The sequence below is a fragment of the Desmodus rotundus genome, chromosome 10, assembly GCF_022682495.2.
Source record: "Desmodus rotundus isolate HL8 chromosome 10, HLdesRot8A.1, whole genome shotgun sequence".
NCBI classification, from domain to species: Eukaryota; Metazoa; Chordata; class Mammalia; order Chiroptera; family Phyllostomidae; genus Desmodus; species Desmodus rotundus.
The window spans coordinates 50,272,986-50,296,955 of NC_071396.1; the positions used below are offsets into that span (position 1 = coordinate 50,272,986).

Sequence of the window (23,970 nt, forward strand, 5' to 3'; positions counted from 1 at the left end):
CCTTTGTATTTCTGTGGTATTGGTTGTAACTTCTCTTTCACTTCTGATTTTTTTGGGGGGTCCTCTCTTTTTTTTTCTTGATGAGTCTGGTTAAAAGTTGTCAATTTTGTTTATCTTTTCAAGGAACCAGCTCCTGGATTCACTGATCCTTTGAATTGTTCTTTTAGTCTCTGTGTCATTTAATTCTGCTCTGATCACAATTATTTTCTTCCCTCTACTCACTCTGGGCTTTGTTTGTTGTTGTTCCTCTAGTTCTTGTAGATGTAGGGTTAGGTTGTTCATTTGAAACACACGACTGATGCCACATGTATATACATGCCCTTTTATTCCAGACACAGGTCCATGACAGCCTGAAAACTGTGGACAGTTCAAACAAAAGTACTGTATACAATGAGCACTTACAAGCCCATGTAATTGCATAATAATTCATACATATGCAGATGAAAGTGAGAGTAATTAAAGATGGATATAGGACACCAAAAGTGACTGAAGCAAGGACATGAGAACAGCAAAAGCCAGTGTTCCCTACGGTAAGCACACCAATTTCTTGATAATTTAACTATTGACAGTTAAAAGGTCAAGATTACATATAGGGAAATAAAAAGAAAACAAAAGGAGGCAGCCACTTTGCTAAGAAATAAAAGAAACCCAGATCACAGAAGGCTGCTTAGCCTCTAAAATCCACAAGGCCTGTGAGACTTCCTATGCACAGAAACACAAATGACCTCTCTGGGACTCCAAAGACTTCTAGTAAGTCAGACTGCAGACAGACACACACAGGTGCCATCAGGAGATGAACTCAGGTATTAGAAAAGCCATTGAAAATAACTGACTTGAAGAAGAAAGGAGGCCTTTTTTTTAAAAAAAAAAGAAGAAACCATAAAATGATGAAGCTGCCAAAAGCATCAGACTCCTATCTCCCTATCTCCATATATCTTCTTATGCAAGAGATGCCTTATAATGGGCAATAAACAGCAGAAAATGAGTGTGTACAACCCACAAGTAAGTGTGAATAATATTTAAATAAGGGAACAAACTATTTTAGTGGCCATGTAATATTCAGTGGCCACATCAATTACATTTTTCTTAACTCTTTCTTCTTGATCTTGGAATAATCACTTCATATTTAACACCATGGAAAAGATCTTGTCATCCACACAAATGCACATGGCAGTCTTATTAAGTAATTAAAACAGGTAGACAAATAAAGCAGCAAGATTAGCACAGCAAGAGATACATAGAACATAAACACCTTAACAGAAGAGAAAACGAGAAAGTAAATGTTTGTACTATAAAAACAAAAGAATGAGAATTACAGGGAATCATAGCAATTCTACCTAATACATTTAAAAAAAAAAAAAAGCCACAGGAAGGCTGCCAAAATAAGGAGACAAAGAAACATGGCCCAAATGAAAGAAGAGGTGAAAACCCAAAAAAAGTACTAAACAAAATGGAGATAAGCAATCTATCAGAAGCAATCTATTTGAGCAGAGTTCAAAAAACTGGTTATAAGAATGTTCAAGGAACTTAGTGAGGGCCTCCACAGCATAAAAAAGATCCAGTTAGAAATGAAGATCACACTAATCGAAACAAAGAATAATTTACATGGAAACAACAGTAGAGTAAATGAAGCCAAGAATCAAATCAATGATTTGAAACATAAGGAAGAAAAAAACAACCAATCAAAACAGTAAGAAAAAAGAATCCAAAGAAACAAGGGGAGTGTAAGCAGCCTCTGGGACAAATTCAAGCATTCCAACATTCGCATCATAGGAGTGCCAGAAGAAGAGAAAGAGCAAGAAACTGGAAATCTATTTGGAAAAATAATGAAAGAAAACTTCCCTAATTTGGTGAAGGAAATAGACATGTAAGTCCAGTAGCAGAGAGAGTCTCAAACAACATGGATGCAAAAAGGCTAATGCTAAAACACATCATAAAAAAAATGTCAAAGATTAAAGATAATGAGAGAATCTTAGAAGTAGCAAAAGAAGAAAGTTACCTACAAGGAAGTTCCCACAAGACTGTCAGATGATATCTCAAAAGAAACTTTGCAGGCTAGAAAGGACTGGCAAAAAATATTCAAAGTTATGAAAATCAGGGACCTACAGCCAAGATTGCTCTATCCAGCAAAACTATCATTTAGAACTGAAGGGCAGATAAAGAGTTTCCCAGACAAGAGAAAACTAAAGGAATTCATTATCACCAAACCATTATTATATGAAATGTTAAAGGGACTTATTTAAGAAAAATAAGATCAAAACTACAAATAATAAAATGGCAATAAATATATACCTATCAACAACTGAATCTAAAAAACAAACTCAGAAAACTGGAAGAACAGAAACAGAATCACGGATACAGAGAGCGTGAGATGAGAGGAAGGTGAAGAGGTGAGGGGGTTAAGAAGTACTAATAGGTAGTTACAGAATGGACATGGGGATATAAAGTGCAGTATAGGAAGTGGAGTAGTCAAAGAACTTATATGCGTGACCCATGGACATGAACGAAGGTGTGGGAATAGCTTGAGGGAGTGGGGGTAGTAGGTAGAGGGAGGCATAGGAGGAAAAATTGGAACAACTGTAACAGCATAATCAATAAAATATAATTTAAAAAAAAAGAAATAAGAATTGCCTCATAGTAAAAACTCATAGTAAAAGGGACACACAATAAGTATGATGATGTTATATACCCCTTATCACTGACATGCTTTATAAACATTTTCACAGGACTTATTGTATATTACGTTATTTCATACTCACTCAACCTTATTAAACGCAGAGGACACCTATTATTGTTCCTAGTTAATAAATGAAAAAGCTAAGTTTTAGAAAGGTGAAATCACTTGCCAATAGGAAACAGCCAGGAAATCGTAGAGACTAGACTTGAACTATATTTTCTGACTTTAGGTATAGTGATGTGCCTAGTTCTCCCAAATGCTCAAACATCTGGACTGATTGAGCAGTATTCTTTTTTAAAAAATTTTTGTTAACCCTAACCCAAAGATATGTTTACTGATTTTAGAGAGAGAGGAAGACAGAGACAGAGAGAAATATCAATGTGAGAAAGAAGCATCAATTATTTGTCTCCCATGTGTGCCCTGACTGGGGATTGAACCTACAAACACTTGGTGCATGGGACAATACTCCAACCGACTGAGCCACCCAGCCAGGGCTGACTGAGCAGTATTCTTGCCCATCAGCATAAAACTGGAAGGAATGACCTCTAAATAACACCTCCGAACCCTGAATGTGCTCACTATCCCTTAAATAGACTCCCAACAAAGAGCATGCTCATCCAATCACTCTGTGTGTGCGCGTGCATGTGTGCACACACACATGTGTGGTGTGTTTGTCCACACCTCTAGGCTGGGGGCAGGGAAGGAGCTGCAAACCAATACTTAGGACATCAAAAGGAAATAATGAATACCAGACTAGAGCATTGAAACCTGCCTCTCTGCACAGAAATATTCTTACCTTGCATTAAGTCCCTCTTTGCATGAAACATTGATGTTTTTGTGATGTTCAAAAGCCTGCTGCTGGCTTCCAAAAGTTCTGGCATGATACCATGTTGTCATTGCAACAGCCCTCCAGTGAGCCATCATAAGCCCAGCTAGAACATTTTGAATACAGCAGTATGCTTGTCACCAAAACAATAAACTGCAATATTTTATATTTATCTCTATTTAAAATTTTAGTGATATTGCATAAATGTTAACATGGTCTTACCCTAATACAATCACAGAAAAGTCTTAACAGTATCACATATTGGCACAGCCTCCAGGCGGGTTATGGTCTGCTAAGCAGATCCAATGAATACTTCTCAAGTCACTTAGTTAGTCCCCTTTAACTAAGAAGTGACATCAAGATGCTACACAGTTTCCCCCCAAAAGTGTATTTCCAAAAGCAATGGCAAGGAACAAGTAGGATCATTTGTTCAGATTGAAAATGTAAAGAAAGTACTTGGGATTATGGAAAAGATATCCAAAAACGGAATGGGGAGAGAAGTTAATAATGTTTGGTTTAGTTCTTTTATGGCTTGAGGAACAAAAGTGAGCTCAGTAAGTTCTCAAACCTCTAAAGCCTTATGAGGATAAGACCTGGGACTTCTCCAGGGCTGAGATCACAGCTACCAATGACAAACTCAGATTCTCCACCTTTCCAGCGGATGTACAAGCATCCTGGGAGACTATCTGGCTCTGGTAGGTGAGACCGAGGGAAATGGAGTGCATTGGAGGCCACAACCTTGACTATCAACAACACAACCACAGGACAACACAACCTCAGGACAACCAGGGCTTTAAGATGAAGGCGGGTTAGTGATAAGGGAAACAAAGGCCTGCGGTGCACTCATTCTCTCCCCAAGGAACAATTCTTTTGGCCTTCCCTGCTTTGCCCCTTAATTTACTAAGATACTGAAGCTTTTCAGAATGAGAGGACATCAGACTGAGATCTAATTTCAAAAGATAAGCATGGATGAAAGGCAAAGGAAATCTTTTCAAAACAAAGCCGCCAAAGGTAGAGATGTTCATAATATCCTTTCTCCTATAAAATCACCAATCCCTGCATCCAAGCAAGATAACCCCTAATAGTCACCACCCATTTCCTTATAGCAAGAATCAGAGTATTGGTTTCTGTTTTAGAGAAACAATGGTCCTAGGAGCATATTTTCAAAACTGGAAGGAACTATAGCGCCAATAGACCAACTGCAGTTTGAAGACATCCTGACTCTTCTTAGTATGAGTATAATGAAGTGGTGCCCACACACCTTGAGGCATCCACTCTTTGGAGAGATCAGATTTCTAATAAAAGTGAGACTAATAGAAATTTTAACAACTCTCGATCCAGAGTCCTATAACATGACTGCATGTTGATTGGTTCCAGACAACTAGTGGAAAGACATATCTCCCCTCGAAAGACTCACCTTAGTCAGGTTCATAATTTATTCATCACGAAATGTTTGTAGCTTCATTTCCAGAAGGATTAACTCTTACAGTTTATCCCCCTTCCTCTCAACTCTATATGGTTTGCATGGCTTTATAAATGCTTTGAATAAAACAGAGAATGTGATCTAAAATATGTCATTAAATGTCCATATATATAAGATAAGGGGAAACAGAGAGGTATAAATGGTGACGACAGGGGTGAAAATTCTTATCTACTTGGAATAAGAGCAGAATTAAATTCTTCCTCTTGTCTCATTAAGATAACAGTGAAATAGAGAAAGGGATGTACAGGAGTTCGAGTATTACCTTTTTCCAGGTCATTCAGTCCAATGTAAAGCTAGAATTCACCTGAAGAGCCCAAGCAGTCCTGGTTGATGAGAAGACCATTCTTGTCACTTACCTGGAAAAGGCAGCCCCCAGCACAAATGCAGCATACTCCTTCACCAGGGGCTCTGTGCTGTTCAGCCCATTGATCACCACTTGAAGGCCACCGAAGGAAAGCAGGTCCTGGGCATTATCCATCTGCAACAAAGGCACTGCTCAGTACAGTACTGCCATCAAGGGAAGAAGAGCTCTTCTCATAGCCTTTCTTTTAGTGACTATTCAAAAAACAAACTAAAAAGTCAAGCAAAAAGCAATGGTTGCCTTTCTGACTAACTAGCAAAGGGTTTGTAAAAACAACCCAAAATTTTAAATAATCTGGAAGAACAGGAAAGAAGTAACAATAGCACCCTCTCTGCCCTCTGCCTCACTTCACGCAGTCCAACATTGACTGAATCTGAGTACATTCGTGATAAAATCTGCACAAAAGTCTCTTTCTCAAAGGCTTTAGTCTAGACTGTACTTCTGGCCAGTGGTTATTACTGGGCAGTGCAGAACATTGCCATCATCGCATGAAGCTCTACTGGACACACTGGTCTAGGCTATCATTTAAGGTTGAGAGCCTCAAGTCCAGACAGCCTATCTGTTATTCTATGGAAGAGGGGGCATCTCATCCCCCAAGCTTCATTAGTACCTTGGAACAAGAAGAACTTCCTCAGAAAGGTCACTGGATCCTGTTTTCTTCATGCAGTAGCTACAAGTCTCCCTTGAAAATATCTTTGTTGCTACAAAAGCTGCCTCTTGCCAACATGCTGATCCCACTCTACAAGTCACCAGGAAAACCCAGGAAGGTAGAGCCCAACAACAACGTGACTGCTACCCACTTTTTTCCTCCAGACACCACACTGCCCTGGCCTACCTGTGTCCTTCCAAACTGAAGAGGGCTCTAACAGAGAAATCGAGTTTTAACAACAGTATTTCACTCTGCTTTGGGCTAGGCCTAGCCTGTTTTTACCACTTAGAAGATTATTCTTATACATTCTGACATTATTTCCACAATAGCAGGGGTTTTTTTGTCTCTGTCCGCTGTGTTGCAGGTCTAGTGACTACAACAGCGCTAAGCACATAGTTACATGCTCAATAAGTAATCATTAAATAAATGAATGAATTTGGTCAGGAAAAAATGTTACTTCAATAAACTCAACTGTGAGTTGGGTTTTTTTAAGGCAATCTGGGGTATCTGTTCCAATAAAATGGATGGGTCCTCAGTACCAGAGACCTGAAGAAATGGCCAATCCAGGGACATGAAGTACGTATGGAGTTTGCTCTGCCACAGAGGCCCCAAGCCAGGGCTGGGGTTTTCTGCCCTAATCTGTCCTTATGAAGAGGAATGATTATTGGGCTGTAGCACAGCTAACTAGGGAGACTCAGAACTGGGTCCTTTACTGACATAAGCACAAATAACACACACTGAGCCATCCTTCCTCACATACTCTGATTTTAAAATCTAAGAATCCACTGCCTCTCCTTTGATCCTCCTTTCTCCAGGTTTTCTGGGTACAAAACCATGGCTCAGAGTCCTGTCCTTATATGCCTGGGATGGCTACATATCAAAGCTTGTATGAGTTCCTAACAAACAGCTACCACTCTGAATGCCCCAAAACAACACAGCCCAGCGTCACAACAGTTCTGTCCTAGATTGTTTATCTTTATTACTACAAAGATAATTCATAGTGCTATAAATGCTGACATTTATAAGCGCTTCAGCCCTCTCAAGATGTTTTCTCATTTGTTATTTCACTAGAGATGAGGAAGAAAGGAGTCATTCTGCCCACTGCAGAAGACTCAAGCTACAAAATCTGGGTCTGGGGCCAAAACTTTTCCTAGGATGCCTTCAGAGTGGGGTGAGACAGGTGGAGAGGAGCTCAAGGTAGAGGGAGAGAGTGCATAAAGAATGGGGCAGAAGGGAATTGTGCCAACACTCAGGAGGAAAAAAAGAGAACCTGAACACAGACAAGACAATGAAAGCCAAGGAAATAGAGAAAGGGAGAAATGATAGTAAATAATTGAGAAGTCATGTGAGGGAAGGCAAACACATGGCCCCAGGGTGGATGGGCAAACAGAGGCTGCTCCTCATAAATAACTCACAAAGTGTTTTCCACATACACGGTTTTGCTTTTCACAAATCTTGTTTAATAATTCAAATACGGCTGGGAGGAATGCTTGGGCAGATCCAATTTGAGTCCTTGAAGCCCATGGTTCTCAAAACCTCTAATCAGTGAGTCTAGGAGTGGACCAGTGAAGTTCCTGGCAAGAAAAGTCCTATGTTCCTCAAAGCCAACACTACATCACCCAATTCCCCATTGCAACTGGAACTCAAGGCCAAGTTGTATCTTCATTGATCCCCCCGTGAAATCACAACTTAACAGCGTTGCACAGAAACCTGACATACCAGCCCCAACTGAGGACCTTATATTTCCAATCAAAAGGCTAATGACCCAAAACATTTATGACTCTTCTGTCAACAGGGCAAGTGTGGCCTCTACCAGGGGACGGGTTACTAGGCTGACCTCAGGCTGAGTTTGGTGATGTCTAAGAAATTGTTTACCCCAACCACTGACCTATAAAAGCAAAACAGGATGTCAACCTAGAGATGACACATCCAGGTGACCACACAGCTTGCAAGGGAAAAGAAATTTGGGGGGGCTCTGCTAGCATCCTGTGTACTCATTCCCCTCCAGGTATTTTAAGCTTTCTAGTCATTTTGGCCTTTTATGCTGCAACTAAAGGAAGAGATTACAGAAACCTGGTAACTAAAGATCTATCCAAGTATGTTAAGATGATAAGAAAATAAAAGCTGTCAACATCAGAGCAAGACTGACTTAGCCAAAAACCCCTAGGATCCTTAGTCCTTTAAATATCTATGACAGAAAAGCTATTGGAATTTTTGTTTTTTACCCTGGAGAGAAAGCCTGGAAAGAGAAAAGAGAACCCAGGTCCATTTTTTTCTCTAAGAGGATCACAGACCTGTATTTGAGGCCTGAGAAAGAGTTATGAGCAGAGAAAGAAGATGAAGAGGCTGCCCCATAATTCCTGCAGATACAGTACACACTCATCCTCCCTCATCACAAAGGCTGGCAAACCCTAAAGAAAGACAGTCTTTCAGCCTAGTTTATAGAGAACAAGGACACTGGCATGTGTGGGAGGATGGTGAAGATCTGTGTCTTGGTGAGGATCTCAAAAAGCCTTTGATTATGATTACACAGCTTTCCTGGGCCAGCACCATCCTAGTCTGGATTGCTGCAATAGCCTCCTATCCGGTTTCCCTGCTTCTACCCATGCCAGCCCCCCAAGCTTCATTCCAAATCTCAACACAGCAGCCAGAGGGATCCTTAAAAATAAGTCACATCATGTCATTCTTCTGCTCAACATCCTCTAGTAATGTGCAATTTCATTCTTTTCCATGGCCTACAAGGAGCTCCATGATCTTCCTCCCATCATCGTTCTGAGTGATCTGCTTCTCTCCCTCTCCTCTCAGCTCCAGCAACACTGACTTCCTAGCAGTTCTTCAAACACCTCCGATAGCTCCCACCTTAGGACTAAGGGTCCTTGCTACTTCTCCTGCCTGCGAGGATCATTCCCTTCCCTGGTCTTTTTATTTATCCATAGAACTTATTATCTTCAAACATATTATTTATAATTTACTTATTAGTTATGTTTATTGTTTATCTGCCTCTGCTAGAAGGTAAGGTCTAATTTTGTTCACAGATGTATCCTAAGTGCCTGGAACAGTGCCTGGGACTTAAAAGATACCAATAAATTAATATATGGAATAAATAAATGGCTTATTTTGGCTCCTTTCCCTTAGGTTCTCTTATTCCTTTTTGAACTTCATTCAAATGGTACCAGTATCCTGTGAGAAGCAGAGTGGCCAAAAGGTTAAAACAGAGTTTGGAGTCAGACAGGCTTTGTTGCAAATGCCAGCTCTACCACTCATTAACTGGGTGACCTTGGGCAATCACATCTGTGACCTTATTTGCCTCAGTTATAAAATGGGATTAATAACAGTGCAGTGCCTACTTATAAGCCAGTTGTGGAAGTCAATAAATTAATATGTACAAAGCACTTGAATATGAGCCCATTATATGATAATGCTCAATGGTTCTTAGGCTCAAGGATAAAATCAGAGAGAACATGGCAGTCCCAACCCCCTAACCTTTCCTCTTTATCTCTGCTACCCCATTCCCTGGTCACTATGCTCCAGTCACTCTATCCTTTTCCAGGTCTTCAATCTCACCAAGTTCTTTTCTGACTTAGAATCTTTGCACATGCTGTTTACTCTGCCTGGAATGCTAATCCAAGGGTTGGCAAACTCTTTCTAAAGAGCCTGATAACAAATATTTTTGGCTTTCTGAGCCACATGGTTTCTGTCACAACTACTCAACTCTGCCATTATAGCTGAAAACAGCCCAAAATGATAAAACAATACGTAAACAAATAGGTATGACTGTGTCCCAACAAAGTTTTGACAGTGGGCCAGATTTGGCCCATGGGCCATAGTTTGCCATCCCCTACTCTAGTCTCCCCTCTTTGGCTAGCATCCTTTAATGCTCAGCCTAAATGTCACATCCTCAGGGAAGCCTCCCCCAACGCCCCTGACCTGGCTAAGTTCCCCTGTTACACGTTCCTACATTACCCTCTGGAGCCCTCAACACAATCTTAAATTATCTCATTATTAAATTGTTAATTTGATTATTGTTCAATTGATTTTTATTTAATTGTTCTCTCTTGCCAATTGTGATCTACGTGGAACAAGGACCACATCTATTTATCTCTGCTATATCATCATTGATTAAAAAAAAAAAAGGAGATAATACTCCAAATGAAAAAGAGGTTGGCTCTGGCCTCTAAGAATGTATCTTACTACAGTGGATATTGGCCTAGATTAAAAATACTGTACGTGTTGAGAGAAGTAAAGATGCTAATACATTTTCCTTGAACTTAAGATGGGGGGGTTATTTTTAAAACTGTCAGTTAAAAATCAGACTTATGGACAATGAAATACAATACCTGATGGACATAATATTCAAGATCAAAGAGTGCAGCAATCTTCTCTTCCAGGGTAGAGCTGGAACTATTGAACTTGTTAATCAGCCGTACCATGATCTGCATGTCAGTCTCAATGACAACATTCAGTTCCTCAAAGTCCTTCTTCAGCTCTTCGATGGGGCGAAAGAGCCGTTTAACTTCAGCCTGTCTTGCCTAAGGAGCAAAGAGATGATTAATTAAATCGACTGGAGACATCTTCCCAAGACTCCCATGGTCTACCACAGATACCCATCCTCAAAGAACTGCTTCTCCAGGACTCAAAACTTTTATTAATGTGCACTGTCAGAAATCCTGATATCTTCTAAGATGCTCCCAGAGTCTACCTGTATAGCGATCTGCCCCCAAAACACACTCAAGGTTTTCCAAGGCTCTCTTATCCTGGTCTGACTTCCAATGTTTAGGAAGATTGAAAAGTCTTATTCTTGCAATCACTGAATTCAGGGAAAGTAATGCAAGCTTACCTTTAACCCCTAACCTCAGATGAAAAGGTTGAGGTCTAAGGTGGAATAATCTACACCTTGGTTCTCTATATTTTACAATCATAAAATATCTTGGTGTTGCCTTGCCCAATCCACCAACATTGTAGGGAAACCTGGACGTAGAAAAGTGTGGGTAAAGAGATGTAAGAGTGGGAGCAATTTGCTCATGAAAATTAATTCACTGTCATTACTGTCAATCTAACTACAGGTGTACAATTTGTTCAACTGTTTGAAGTGCCTAAATTACTGTATGTACTATATTCAAATCTCAAGCAACTTTTTCTCAAACCCTCCCCACCCTGCACTCATATAAAGACTTTTAAAATAAAGTGGTGTTGGAGGTGAATAAAAGATTTTAATTAGATACCTGTGACACTCCCTGCTTCTTCCCAATTTTAGAGGGAAGTATTTATAAAGAGTCTGAGATGTCACAGTGGTTTGTGTCACAGTGTTTGTGTCTCTATCTTTCAAGAAAAATTAAAAGGCACGAATATTTATGAAAAGTAGGATGATGAGCAGCTGTCAGTTCCAAATTGCTCATCTATTACCTTTGGGTTTTCCCTCCCGTTATAAGTACTCCACAGAAACACCAGCCAAAAAAATGAGTCTCTCTCCCTCCCTCTCTCTCTCTCTCTCTGTAGCTTATAAATAACAAGCATCTATTTCTCAGAGTTCTGACAGCTAGAATCTGAGATCGGAGGATCGGCATGGTCAGGTGAGGCCCTCTTCCAGATAGCAGAATTCTTTTTTCTTTTTTTAATTTTAATTGACTTTTAGAGAGAGAACAAGAGGAAGGCAGGGGTAAAGAGAAACATTGATTTGTTGTTCCACTTACTTACACATTCATTGCTTGCTTCTTATATGTGCCCTGACTAGAGATGGAACCTGCAACCTTGGCATATCGGGATGACGTGCTAATCAACTGAGCTACCCAGCCAGAGCCCAATCAGCCTCTCTCTCCTTTTGTTCTTTAAAGATTTTTTTTTTTAATTTTTTGAGAGAAGGGAAGGAAGGGACAAAGAGAGGAAGAGAAACATAAATTGTCTCTTGCAAGCCCCCAACTGGGGACCTGACCCACAATCCGGGTTCATGCCCTGACCAGGAATTTAACCGGCAACCCTTTGGCCTGTGGGACAATGCCCAACCAACTGAGCCATACTGGTCAGGGCTCAGTCTCTTTTAAAAGATAAAGCTCCTACCAGACTGATCACATCTATAGGATACTATAGCCTGCTAACAACAGTGAAATGCTCTCCCTACAACCTACCAGAAGACTCTGGCCAGGCAAAGAGCTGGGGAATGACAGACAAGTGAGCAGAATACGAAACGAGTCACCTCTGCCTCACAAAAATGATGTGTAACTGGCCCTCAGGAAGGCCTTTTTTGAAGGAGAAGAAAGCTGTTTATTTTGCAATAATTAAAAACTCACAGAAAGTTACAAAAATAGTACAGAGGGTATCCTTATTCCACTTCCCCCAATGGTAACATCTTAAATTACAATAGCACAATATCAAAACCAAGAAAATGACATAGGTGTAATACTGTTAACTAAACTACAAGCCTTATTCAAGTCTCACCAGCTTTTACATGTACACATTTGCATGTATGTGTGCATCATTCTGGACAATTTTATGCAATATATAGATTCATGTAACCATCAGAACAACGAAGCAACAGAGCTGTTCCATCCCCACCAAACAGATTCATTGTGCTCCTTTATAGGTGAGCCCCCTCCTCCCTCCTGTCCCTATGCCTCGGTAGCCACTAATTTGTTCTCCACCTCTAATTCTGGCATTTGAAGAATGTTATGTAGATGGAATCACATAGTCTGTAACCTTTTGAGACTGGTGCTTTTTTTTTTTTTTTAGTGAACGTGATACACTTGAGATCTACGCAAGTTAGTCCGTGTATCAACGATTCATTTCTTTTTAATGCTGAGCAGTATTCCATTGTACAGATGTACAGTTTGTTTAACCATTCACCTGTTGAAGAACATTTGAGTTGTTTCAGGATTCTTATTTTTCTGGGATAAATGCCCATAACTGCAAATGCTAGGTTGTATGATAAACATATATTTTGTTTTATGAGAACCTGACAAACTATTGCAGTTTCCAGAGAGCTGTCCCATTTTATTACCAACAACAATGCATGAAAGATCTAGTTTCTCCAAATTCTCACTATTATTTAGTATTATCATCATTTTATTTTAGGTATTCTAATAGATGTGTAGTGATATCTCATTGTAGATTTAATTTGCATCTTTCTAATAGCGAATGATATTAAACATTTTTTCAGCCCTGGCTGGTGTGGCTCAGTGGATTGAGCATTGGCCTGCAAACTGAAAGGTCACTGGTTCAGTTTCCAGTCCGGGCACAGGCCTGAGTTGCAGGCCAGGTCCCTGGTTGGGGGCATGCATGGGGACATGCGAGAGGCAACCAGTCAATGTTTCTCTCCCTCTGTCCCTCCCTTTCCCTCTCTCTAAAAATAAATAAATAAAATCTTTTAAAAAAACATTTTCATATGCTTATTTGCCATTCACACATCCTTCTTGTTGAAATGTCTGTTCGTGTCCTTTGCGCATTTTCCAAATAGGTCGTTGGTTTTTACCGCTGAGTTTTGAGAGTTCTTTATATATTCTAGATACAAGACTTTTATTAGATACAGACAACCCTTGCTTTGCACCAATCTGATATACACCAATTTCAAATACCACAGTTTAAGTAACATCAGTCTCCCAACATGACACAAATTTCAGTTGCCATAGTTTGTTAAATGTAACTGCATAAAACATCAACTTTGCTGCGGGCTCTTCAGTCCACAAATCACTACATAAATGCCCATCGTGGTCAGTGGATGATCACATTATCTCTTTCAGAGTCTGTCCGTAACTGAGCCCTGTGCATCCATTACCCAGTTATACGCAGATGTCAACTGTGTAGTTGCATGGTTTCCTCATCCCCAAATGATAAACCCACTTAACATTGCATAAAGAGAGCTCATCGAAAGAGAGAACTGGCCAAAAACAAAGACGAAAGTGCAGCAAAGAAACAAAAGCAGTAACTCTGGTAATGGCATTCATATGTAATGTATATGGAGTTACATTATATTGCCATAATTTTTTGCTTCAACTATCAAAACACAATTTTTAAAGCTCAAGAGGATAATCCATTATATTTTCCCTTATTTTTACTCCTTCCATTTTTCTTTCATTCCTCCTAATGTTCCAGGTTTCCTTCTGTTATTATTTACTTTCTATATGGACAATATTCCTTAGTCATTCTTTTAGGTAGGTCCACTGGTGACAAATTCTTTTAATTTTCTTTTGTGTGAGAATGTCTTGATTTCCCTTGCACTCCTGAAAGATATTTTCACCGGCTGTATAATTCTGAGTGGATAGTTTGTTTCTTTTCAGCAATTGAAAAATGCTGTACCATATATTCATCTGGCCTCTGTGGTTTCAGATGAAAAATCCACTGTTATTCAATCATTGTTCCCTACAGATGATGTTTCTGTCTAGTTGCTTTCAAGAGTTCTTCTGTTTTTAGTTTTAAGAAGGTTGACTTCTTAAAGAAGGTTGTCATGGTATTGATTTCTTCAGTTTAAGGAAAGTCGTCATGGTATTGATTTATTTGCATTTATGCCATTTAAAATTCATCCAGCTTCATGAATCTATGCATTTATGCCTTTCATCATCTCTGGGAATTTTTCCATCTTTATTGCATTGATTTTTTTTTCAGCCCCAGATTCTTCCTCCTCTCCTTCTGAAACTCCAGTGACACAAATGTTAGATCTTTTGTTATACAGGAATACCAAGGAGATATAGGAGGCTCGGTTTCAGAACACACAATGAAGCAAATATCACAATAAAGTGAGTCACAAATTCTGTGGTTACCCAATGCATATAAAAGTTATGTGTACACTATACTGTAGTCTGCCAAGTGTGCAATAGTATTATGTCTGAAAAACAGTGTATATAGCTTAATTTAAAAATACTTCATTGCTAAAACATGCTAATCATCTGAGCCTTCAGTAAGTTGTAATCTCTTTGTTGGTAGAAGGTCTTGCATCAATGTTGATGAAACACATTATCTGCAAAGTGCAATAAAAAGAGGTACGCCTGTAGTCCTATAGGACCCTAATTTATTTCCTCTCTTAATAAGAAAGTTTTACCTGTCTTTAAGTTCACTGAAGCTTTTCCCTCTCATTATTCCACTATTATTAAGCCTATCCAGTAATTTTTTAAAAAATTTTTTGCTATATTTTTCAGACAAGATCGAGCACATTCAGAGTGGTATGGCTGAGACTTTTTGCTGTATTTTTCAGTTGTAAATTCCATTTGGTTCTTTTTTATATCTTCTATTTCTTTGCTGAGGTTGTCATTTGTGTCAAGAGTGTTCATAATTGCTTTTTTATGATAGTTGCTTTAAAATCCTTGTTAGATAATTCCAACTTCTGAGTCATCTAACTGTTGGAATCTGTTAATTGTCTTTCCTAATTTGAGTTTTGATTTGCCTGGTTCTTGGTATGATGAGTGATTTTTTATTGGATCCTGGACACTTTGTTATTAAGACTCTGACTCCTACTGAATCTTCCTTTTCAGTAGGCAGTTACATTGTTTTGGTTTAATATGCTGTTTCTGGCCTTATTGCATAACTGTGACTACAAAACAATTAAATTTTCAGAGCCTTTGCAGTGTTATTTTGGTCTGCTTCTTTTGTGTGCTACCCGGAAGCTAATCTAAACACCTGGGCAGTATTCCACACTGTAGTTCAGTTCTTAAATCTTTTGCTGTGTTAACTCTGGTCAGTTTTTCATGTGAGTCACTAGGAAGTATGCCCAGAACATCATTTGCAAAATCCCTTTTTCTAGCTCCCTTCTCTCCAAAATCCTACCACCATTCTCTAATTGGGAGGAAAAGAACATCACCTACCACCACTGGGCACTGGACCTTGAGTGTAGAAGTCCTTCCTTGGCCTCTACTGACAGCAACTGCTGGAGGATGGAAGCACTGCCTCGTTGCTGCTGATCTAGGGTGGAAATTCAGCCTCCTCACTTACTTCCACTGACACTGCCCCAGAGTGGGAAGCAGAAGGCTGCATCACACTGCCTCACTGCCACCACTGAAGGGTGAAAGTACAGACTCTCCATTCAGTGCTCCCCTCTCACTCCCTCCCTCCCCACATCACCTCAGCGAGAAGTGAAAAACCTCCTTAGAACTGACAGGCAGGGGACAGACATTCAGGTCTTTTCTTGGCCTCTGCTGATCCCACCCTAACAGGAGATCATGCTGCCCCCCGTGAGGAGGATGAAAAACACCTGGTCTCTACTGGTAGGACACCACCAGTGGGGGAAGCAAAGAATGGTCTCCTACTATTGGGTGGAGGGGAGAAATTCTGCCTCAACTCTCTGCTCAACTCTCACTGAAACCATGTTGGTCGAGGTAACAGAGCACAGCTTCACACCCTCTCACTGCCACCAAGAGGGAGTGCAAACTCAGGCTCCCCGCTCAGCTTTTGCTGACACCAGTCTGGTGGAGGAATGAGAGTGCAGTTTGTTGTCACCAAATGGGAGGTGAAAATCCAAGTTCCCTATTCAACTTTCACTGGCACTAAGGGTGGAGATGGGAAGATTTCCATGGTCTTTGGCTAAAGTAGGACAGGTATTGTCCAAAAGTTGTTTTGCCTGGCTGCCCTTTGCCTGGTCCTTTCTCTAGAAAGAGCAGGCCTTTCTTAGGGCTGTTTTCTAGCTGTACCCATTGGCATTTCCAGGGTGTGGGATTCTCCAGTGGCGACTCTAAAATATATAAAGCGGGGAGAGCCCAAGGAACTCGCTGCCATGTCCTTCATCAACTTCCAAGGTCCCTAGCCAGTCTGCCTTCTTCTTCCCACCTCTTAGGATCGATCTTCTTCTATTCACTTCTAGTATTACATTCAGGGTTTTTAGTTGTCCTTAGAAGGAAGAATAAAGAGAAATGAGTCTACTTCATCTTGTCCAGAATCAAAAGTTTAAGAAGGCCATATTTATTTAAGACTTATTTAGAAAAAATAAGATCAAAACTATGAACATTAAAATGACAACAAACTCACAATTATCAACAACTGAATCTAAAAAACAAAAACAAACTAAGCAAACAACTAGAACAGGAATAGAATCATAGATATGCAGATCACTTGTAGGATTATCAGCTGGGAGGGGGAAGGGGGACAGTGAGGGGAAAAGGCATAGGGATTTAGAAGCATAATTGGGTAGGTACAGAATACACAAAGGGATGTTAAGAACAGTACAGGCAGTGGAGAAGCCAAAGAACTAACATGCATAACCCACAGACGTGAACTAAGAGGGGGAATTGCTGGAGGGAAGAGGAGAACCAAGTGGAAGGGGGCAAAGAGGGGGAAAAATGAGACAACTTTAATAGCATAGTCAATAAAATATACTTAAAAAAAAAAAGGAAAGAAAGAAACTCTCCAATCTATATACTTCGAGTCAATTTATTTGCCTGTCCCAGGGCACTGGCAGTGACCAGAGTCAGTCCAAACAGATTCCAATTGAAAGCAGGAGAAAGATCCCAGGACTCAGCACCTCATTGAAGAAGCTAACAACCTGAGTTCCACAAAAGTAAAGAAAGATTGTGGCAGCTGTATTGCGGAAGTGGCAGTTGACTCAAATTAGCCAACACAGGGATGGGGATCATGCACTTGGGTACTGGTACTGGGATCTCCCCTTGCAAAGGGAGAGGATTATTTTTAATTGCAAAACAATTGAAAACTTAATCTCTTGCTTTTACATTTAAAAAATATTTTTATAATATTCATACTTTTCCACTCTAACTGAATTATGGGAGAAGAACATCACTAAAGAGAACAAGAACAATAAACAGATGTGCAATGGGTCTTCCACCAATAGAGAAGACAAAGGAAAAAGCCTGGCTTTTATGTTCCTGTCAGCCCCACATTGAGCCCACAGTGAGGGGATAATAAGTGTGAATGAGCCCAAACCCTGACCACAAAACACTGATCTTTCTGCTCCTCCGTTGGCCTTACCTTCACCAGGTAGGGGATTTGCTTTTTCTCACCCCCATAGTTAATACACATGTGGTAGGATGGAATTTTATGCATCACCTTCCTTCACCCATTGCTGCTGCTACTGCCATCCTGCTAATCACTTTCTCATACCATATACACTCTCCGTGCTGGGAGATGTGACTTTGGTAAGATGAGTAGACACAGAGACTTGGGCTGCATATTAACACATCCTAATTAGGTCCTCCCCCACATCAAAAAAAAGGGCTCATTTGTCTCAGAAATACTTAGCTCTAAAGAGTATGAGGAACTTAGGCCTCCTCCACTAACATACAAGCTGTCAAGAACCTGATGCTGCCCCTCCAAAATATTGCCAGGATTCTGGTGCAAAGGCAGACAGGTAGATAAAGCAAAGCAAGGAGACAGACAAAGCAAAGGAGGAGAAGGAAGAGGGAGGGAGAACTTAAAAAGGTCTCCAAGGCAGCCATCTAAGAAGGTTCTTTCAAGGACAGGACTCAACTGGAAATGTAAAAAATGATTTGTTACATTCTTTCACTATTGCACAAGCTCATGAGATACACCTAAGAATAAGATTTCTTTCTGGTATAGGTCTGTTCCTACAAGCCCTCCTAGACGTTAGGGGCCTAGCCAAAGATCTGCAATTCTGCTTCTTATTCCTTCCCATTCCCTTAGCTTATAGAGTTTAGGACTGGTGGAAACCTCAGCCACCCTCTTGTCCCAGCCCTGTGTTGTATATTTAAGAAACCTTGAGGCCTGGAAAAAAAATACATTTGCTACATGTTCAAAGGACAAGAATCCAGGTTTCTTCCTTCCTGGTCTAGCACCTCTGTCCTTTAAATTTGTAGTAATCCGAGTGTGAGATCCAAGATTTAACCTCTATTCTTTTCACTCATGTCTGTGATAATGGAGAGTATAGCCACCTGTGCTTTGTGCCTCAATTTCCCCAAACATGTAATGGGAAGTTGGATCCTAACCTAACCAATGACAGAAATGCTCCCAGCATTTTTTTCAATAGTCTATAAAGGGTTATTTATTTGGCATTAACTGCTCTTTAATTATTTTACAATATTATTGTTATTATTATCCCATGTTTACTGCAAAAGCTTCAGGAAAAAGTGATTCCCTTCAAGGCCATCCTGCAGACTTAGACGAACTCCCTGGAAAAAATCACATACCTTGTCTTCCTTTGAACTCCCCATCTCTGCCCCTTCCTTGAATTTTGCCAGTGCACTCTTGAGGTCCTGAGATGTATAGGTGTTGGTGTTGATGTCCAGCCTGTCCAATGAGAAGTTGAGAGTTAAGAGGAAGGCACCATCTTTCCCAAGAAACCCCCCATGGGTAGCTGGCACTCCAAGGCATGTTAAGCCAGGCCAGCTCTAACTCAGAGTACACTCATTCTACCTTTACCTTCAATCAGCCATAAGTCCAACAGGGTGATTTTATATTAAAGCTAGAGGAGGAAAAACACAGCTTAAGATGAGGTCATGTCATGAAACAGGAGGAAATGGCATGGGACAGGAAGAGTTCCACCATGGACACAGAGCTCTCAGCCAGCTACTCAAGCAAAAACAAGCCTGGAACGTTTCTGTAATGCTGCTCTCTCAGCACATGTCAGGGCACTAGAAGGGGACTAGATACAGACAGAGAGAATAACAGACCCTACTTATATTATTTAGGAAAGAAACCAACAGAGACCTGAGTCTCCCGAAACATGTGCCTGATCTGATTTGACAAGCAAGCCTGTCTTCATGAAAACAGGCTGGATAAATTCACATCTTTAAGACCAACCCCCAAGCACGGAGTAGATGCAGAAGGTATGCATCAACCTGACAAAGGAATGGATTTAAGATACCAAAGATCAGAATCAAGGTCAGCCACCTTCCATAGTTAGCCTCCAAGAAGAGGGAGGAAAGGAACCAATGTGGATGTAATCTCAGGAACCTGACTACAGAATGATATCCTCCCAAAGACCCCTGGAGCTGACCCAAACCACAGCCATTCATCTTGACTGAGGAGAAGACATTCACGGCAATGGGGAAGGGAGGAGGAGGTATGTTTTACCAGCAGCATCCATTCCAGTTCAGTGAACAGAGGTAGGAACAAGAGTAATATGGACAAAGGGAAGTACAGAATGTGGGCTGTGCTTGACAAGTCTGTCCCGGTGTGTGGGGGGAAGAGGGGTAAGTATAACCCAGGAGATACACCAAGATGGGGGAGGAAGGAGTTAGTGGACTGCTCTACTCCAGGCAAAATGAGCACATCAGTCTCATAGTCCAAGATCCTAGCAGGCCTCATGAGAAGGACATGCTCTCAGAACTCCGCTCACTCTGTCTTTGATTTGTCCTAGAAACCTTTTAGGGCACTAAGAAAAACACTTGTCTTCTGTAAACCTCAGTCTTCCCAAACAAATTAATAATAGTTAATCGCTCATATTTACTGAGCACTTAACCATGTGTTTGGCACTGTGTCACTCCTTTAGAAGTGGTATTTCATTTAAATCATCACCACAGTTCTACAGGAGAGGGGAGAAATTCTTTCTCCTTGGCAGAGTATCAGCCAATGCCAGCTGCTTGAGGAAGCCACTGCCCTGCCCCTTACCTGTAACAAGGATCTAAGTATTTAGGGCCGTAGCTTAAACTTATCTTCCATCTCCTCTAAGACTTGGTCAGGAAGAATCCCTTTGTGTCTCATATCTCTGTTTACTGCTCTTCCAGGCCACGAGAGTGCACATGTGTGTCTGCGTTCATGCACACACAACCATCCTCAGCTGTATTCCCACTTCATTCTTTGCTGAAAAAATAGACGCTCAAGAAATCCCTCATCTTCCCAACATCAGCTCTACACACCAACCTGCACCTAGACCTACCTTCTCTGCTTTTCCCTCTATTATAATAGATGACAGTGTCCCTGCTCCTATTAAACTTAAGCTCCAGATCCCACTTGCCTTTTCAAAAGCTTCAACTTACATGCTTACACCACTAGCTCCAGCCGGCATCATCAGTCTCTCCCTTTGATTGGCTTATTCCCATCAGCATATCAACACTATTTTGACTCCAGCCTTAAATTATCACGCCATTTCCCTGCTCCCGTTCAGAGTAAAACTATGAACACATTAAACACATTGTTTCACTCACCATCCTGCTATTTATATTGCCATTTGCTCTAATATGGATTCTCTTCCTACATCTCTACTAAAACTGCTCATCAAAATTACCAATAATTGATGGCCAAATCCAACAGACTCTTCACAAATGTCATGTTCCTCAACCACTCAGCAGCCTTTACAGTTTACCCCTCCCTCCTTGAAACACTCTCCTTTCCTGGCTTCTTGTTAAAATGATCTCCTGATTCTCCCCCTTCCTCATCTCCTACCTGAATCCTATACATGCTGGAATGCCCCGGACTTCAATTCTGGACAATATCCTCTTCTCTATCTCTATATTCTCCCTACTAGTTCTTTTCTTTTGAAAAGGATTTTATGTATTTATTTATTTTTAGAGATAGGGGAGGGAGGGAGACAGTGAGGGAGAGAAACATTGATGTAGGAGAGAAACATAGATTAGATGCCTCTTGCATGCTCTCAACTGGGGACCTGGCCCACACCCCAGGCATGTGCCCTGACTGGGAATCAAACCAGCAACCTGTCGGTTTGCAGTCCAGCGCTCAACCCACTGAACCACACCAGGGCTCCCTTAGTTCTCTTCAAATATCCACCAGGCAATGACGCCCAAATTTACATCTCTGCCCCAACCCTCTCCTCTGAATACTAGTCAAACTCCTGTACAGAAGCCTAGTTGATATATCTTAGACCCTGGATGTTTAACTGGCAGCTCAAATTTATTACATCTAAAACATAGGTCTTGATGATTTTCCCCAGAAATCTGACCCTCTCCCAATCTTTTCTATTTCAATAAATGGTAACTCCAAGCACTGAGTTGGACAAATCCCAAAATGAGGCTTTGTATAAATCTGTGGCCCCATCCCTCCTTCAACCCCTACATCTAAATAATAAGCAAGTTCTATCAACCCTACCTCCAAATTAAATCTACAAATCCATCTATTCTATATTATGACACCCTAAACTACTGAGCCACTAAAATGACATCCTAATTATCTCTGCTTCTTCTTTTGTCTACCTTCAATCTGTTTTTCATACACATATCAACTAGAGTGATCTTGCTAAACTACATTATATTAAATCACTTTACCACCCCAAATCCTCTGGTGGCTTTCCATACAATTCTAGTTAAAGGAAGAACACTCAATATGCTCCTCAAAACTCAATGTGATCTGGTCCCTTGTAGCTCTTTCATCTCATCTCCTAGTAGTCTTCTTCCTTCCCCTGGCCTAGTCACCCTTATCATTTTAGTTTCTTGAACTTGACAAAGCCTTTCCCTTGACAAAGCCAGGTACAATTCTTGTTCCCTCTGACTGAAATGCTAAGCCTAAACATACAAAACTAGCCCATTGCATTGACTAAATCCCCCACATTCTTCAGGTCTCATTTCAAACATCATCTTGACAAGGACTTCCCAAACCATCCTGTCTAATGTGATCTCACCTATCGCACTGTTTATTTCTTCCCTAGTATTTATTATAATATGTAATTACCTCACTTGTATGTTTATTTACCTGTTTTTCTGTCTGCCAGCCACCATAGGGCCGGCATCTTGTCTGTTTTGTTTACTACTATATCCCCAATGCATGGCACATAAGCACTCAATAGGTCTTTTGGGAAATTAAAGAATGGAGCAAGTAAATGGCCCTGTTCTTGGACCACTCATTTAACTACTATACCTTATTGTACCATGGTAAATACTCAATCCAAGATTGGAAAACTTGGATGCAGTTTGTCCCTCTCCCTGCAAACACAGGAAGATGATTCAAAGAAGCTGGTTGTTCCGGGGCAAAAAGTGAGATGTGCTGTAGGGATGCTGACAGGAATAAGGGCTAAAACCAGTGGAGATGGTGATGCCCAACACAAAAAGCAAGAGGACAACCTGCCGCTAGGAGCAAACAGGCAGTTTGGCAGTGCCAGGAGAACCCTCTGGGACAAGTCAGAGTCAGGGAGCCTGTCCCAGGCTATAGAGCCCACAGGTATTATGGCTCCAGGAAGCAGTCTGGCCAGTCACAAACCCAGCAGGACTAGTGAAGAGGCCATGGCTTGTGCTGAATTAACTATCCCCAGCTCTCTTGAGTTAGTGGTTCTTAACTCTGTGTGATCACCAACTTCTTTGGCAATCTGATGGAAATGGGTGGGTCTTGACCTCTGAAACAGAACATGCAGATAAGTAAGATATTATAACAATTTTGGAAATTAGCCCTGCCCTTTGGACTCTGCTTCCATGACAGTGCTGAAGAGCCAGAAGACCCTGTGTGGTAGAATTGGAGGAGCACAGGATGAAGTTGACCCCAGGAGAAGGAAGTCACCACCAAAAGCAGCCCAAGACTCCTGAGCTTGTGGCAGTGAACGCCCACACCACCACCTTGTCAGTGCCTTTGGGCTCCTGTTCAGACAGGTTTGCCACTTGCTATAAATGCTGAGAAGAAAGAGGACATGTCCAGCACACCCTGGAGGCCATTCCAGGGCAGAGCCCTCAAAAACGTTCCAAAGGAGAAAAGTAAAGAGTTGGGAATGGAGACAAATATTTCTCTCATGGTGTGTCTACTACAGACCATTTGGGTGGTTCTCCTTCCTATTTTGAAAAGATATGGACAACAGACAAAGCAGTAAGCTTCTACTGATGATCTACAGTCAGGTATTAGAGAAATAACTTACCAAGATATTAAAACCAACAAATAAAAGACTCCAAATTAATGCAGTTCCTAATTCAGTATTCTTAAACAAAGAAAAAATAGGCTTTTTATTTAGAAAATAAGACTTGGCTTCGATGTGAGAAAAACTTCCTCGAATACTTGGACTCACTGACATGTGTGTATATGTGTGCTGGGGATGGAGGGAGGTTTCCAGGGTTACAACAATGAGATCTGATTCTTTCTCAGGTGGTTGAGAGAAAGGAATCATCGTGTCAACTGGGTCACCCCAGGTATAGGCTGATCTGGAGAGCTGTAGGAAGGT

At 40.9% G+C, this 23,970-nt stretch overlaps 1 protein-coding gene across 3 annotated transcripts in view; it reads right to left on the reverse strand.

The window, feature by feature from the left end:
• Positions 1 to 23,970, reverse strand: part of SIL1 (SIL1 nucleotide exchange factor) — a 219,516-nt gene that overhangs the window by 59,974 nt on the left and 135,572 nt on the right. For all 3 annotated transcript variants that reach the window (XM_024575306.3, XM_024575307.4, XM_053912435.1), the window contains exons 5-7: positions 19,067 to 19,166; positions 10,334 to 10,525; positions 5,343 to 5,464 (exon numbers count right to left, since the gene is read on the reverse strand). In XM_024575306.3, the coding sequence (XP_024431074.1) occupies positions 5,343 to 5,464; positions 10,334 to 10,525; positions 19,067 to 19,166 (414 nt within the window). The remainder of the gene's footprint in view (positions 1 to 5,342; positions 5,465 to 10,333; positions 10,526 to 19,066; positions 19,167 to 23,970) is intronic.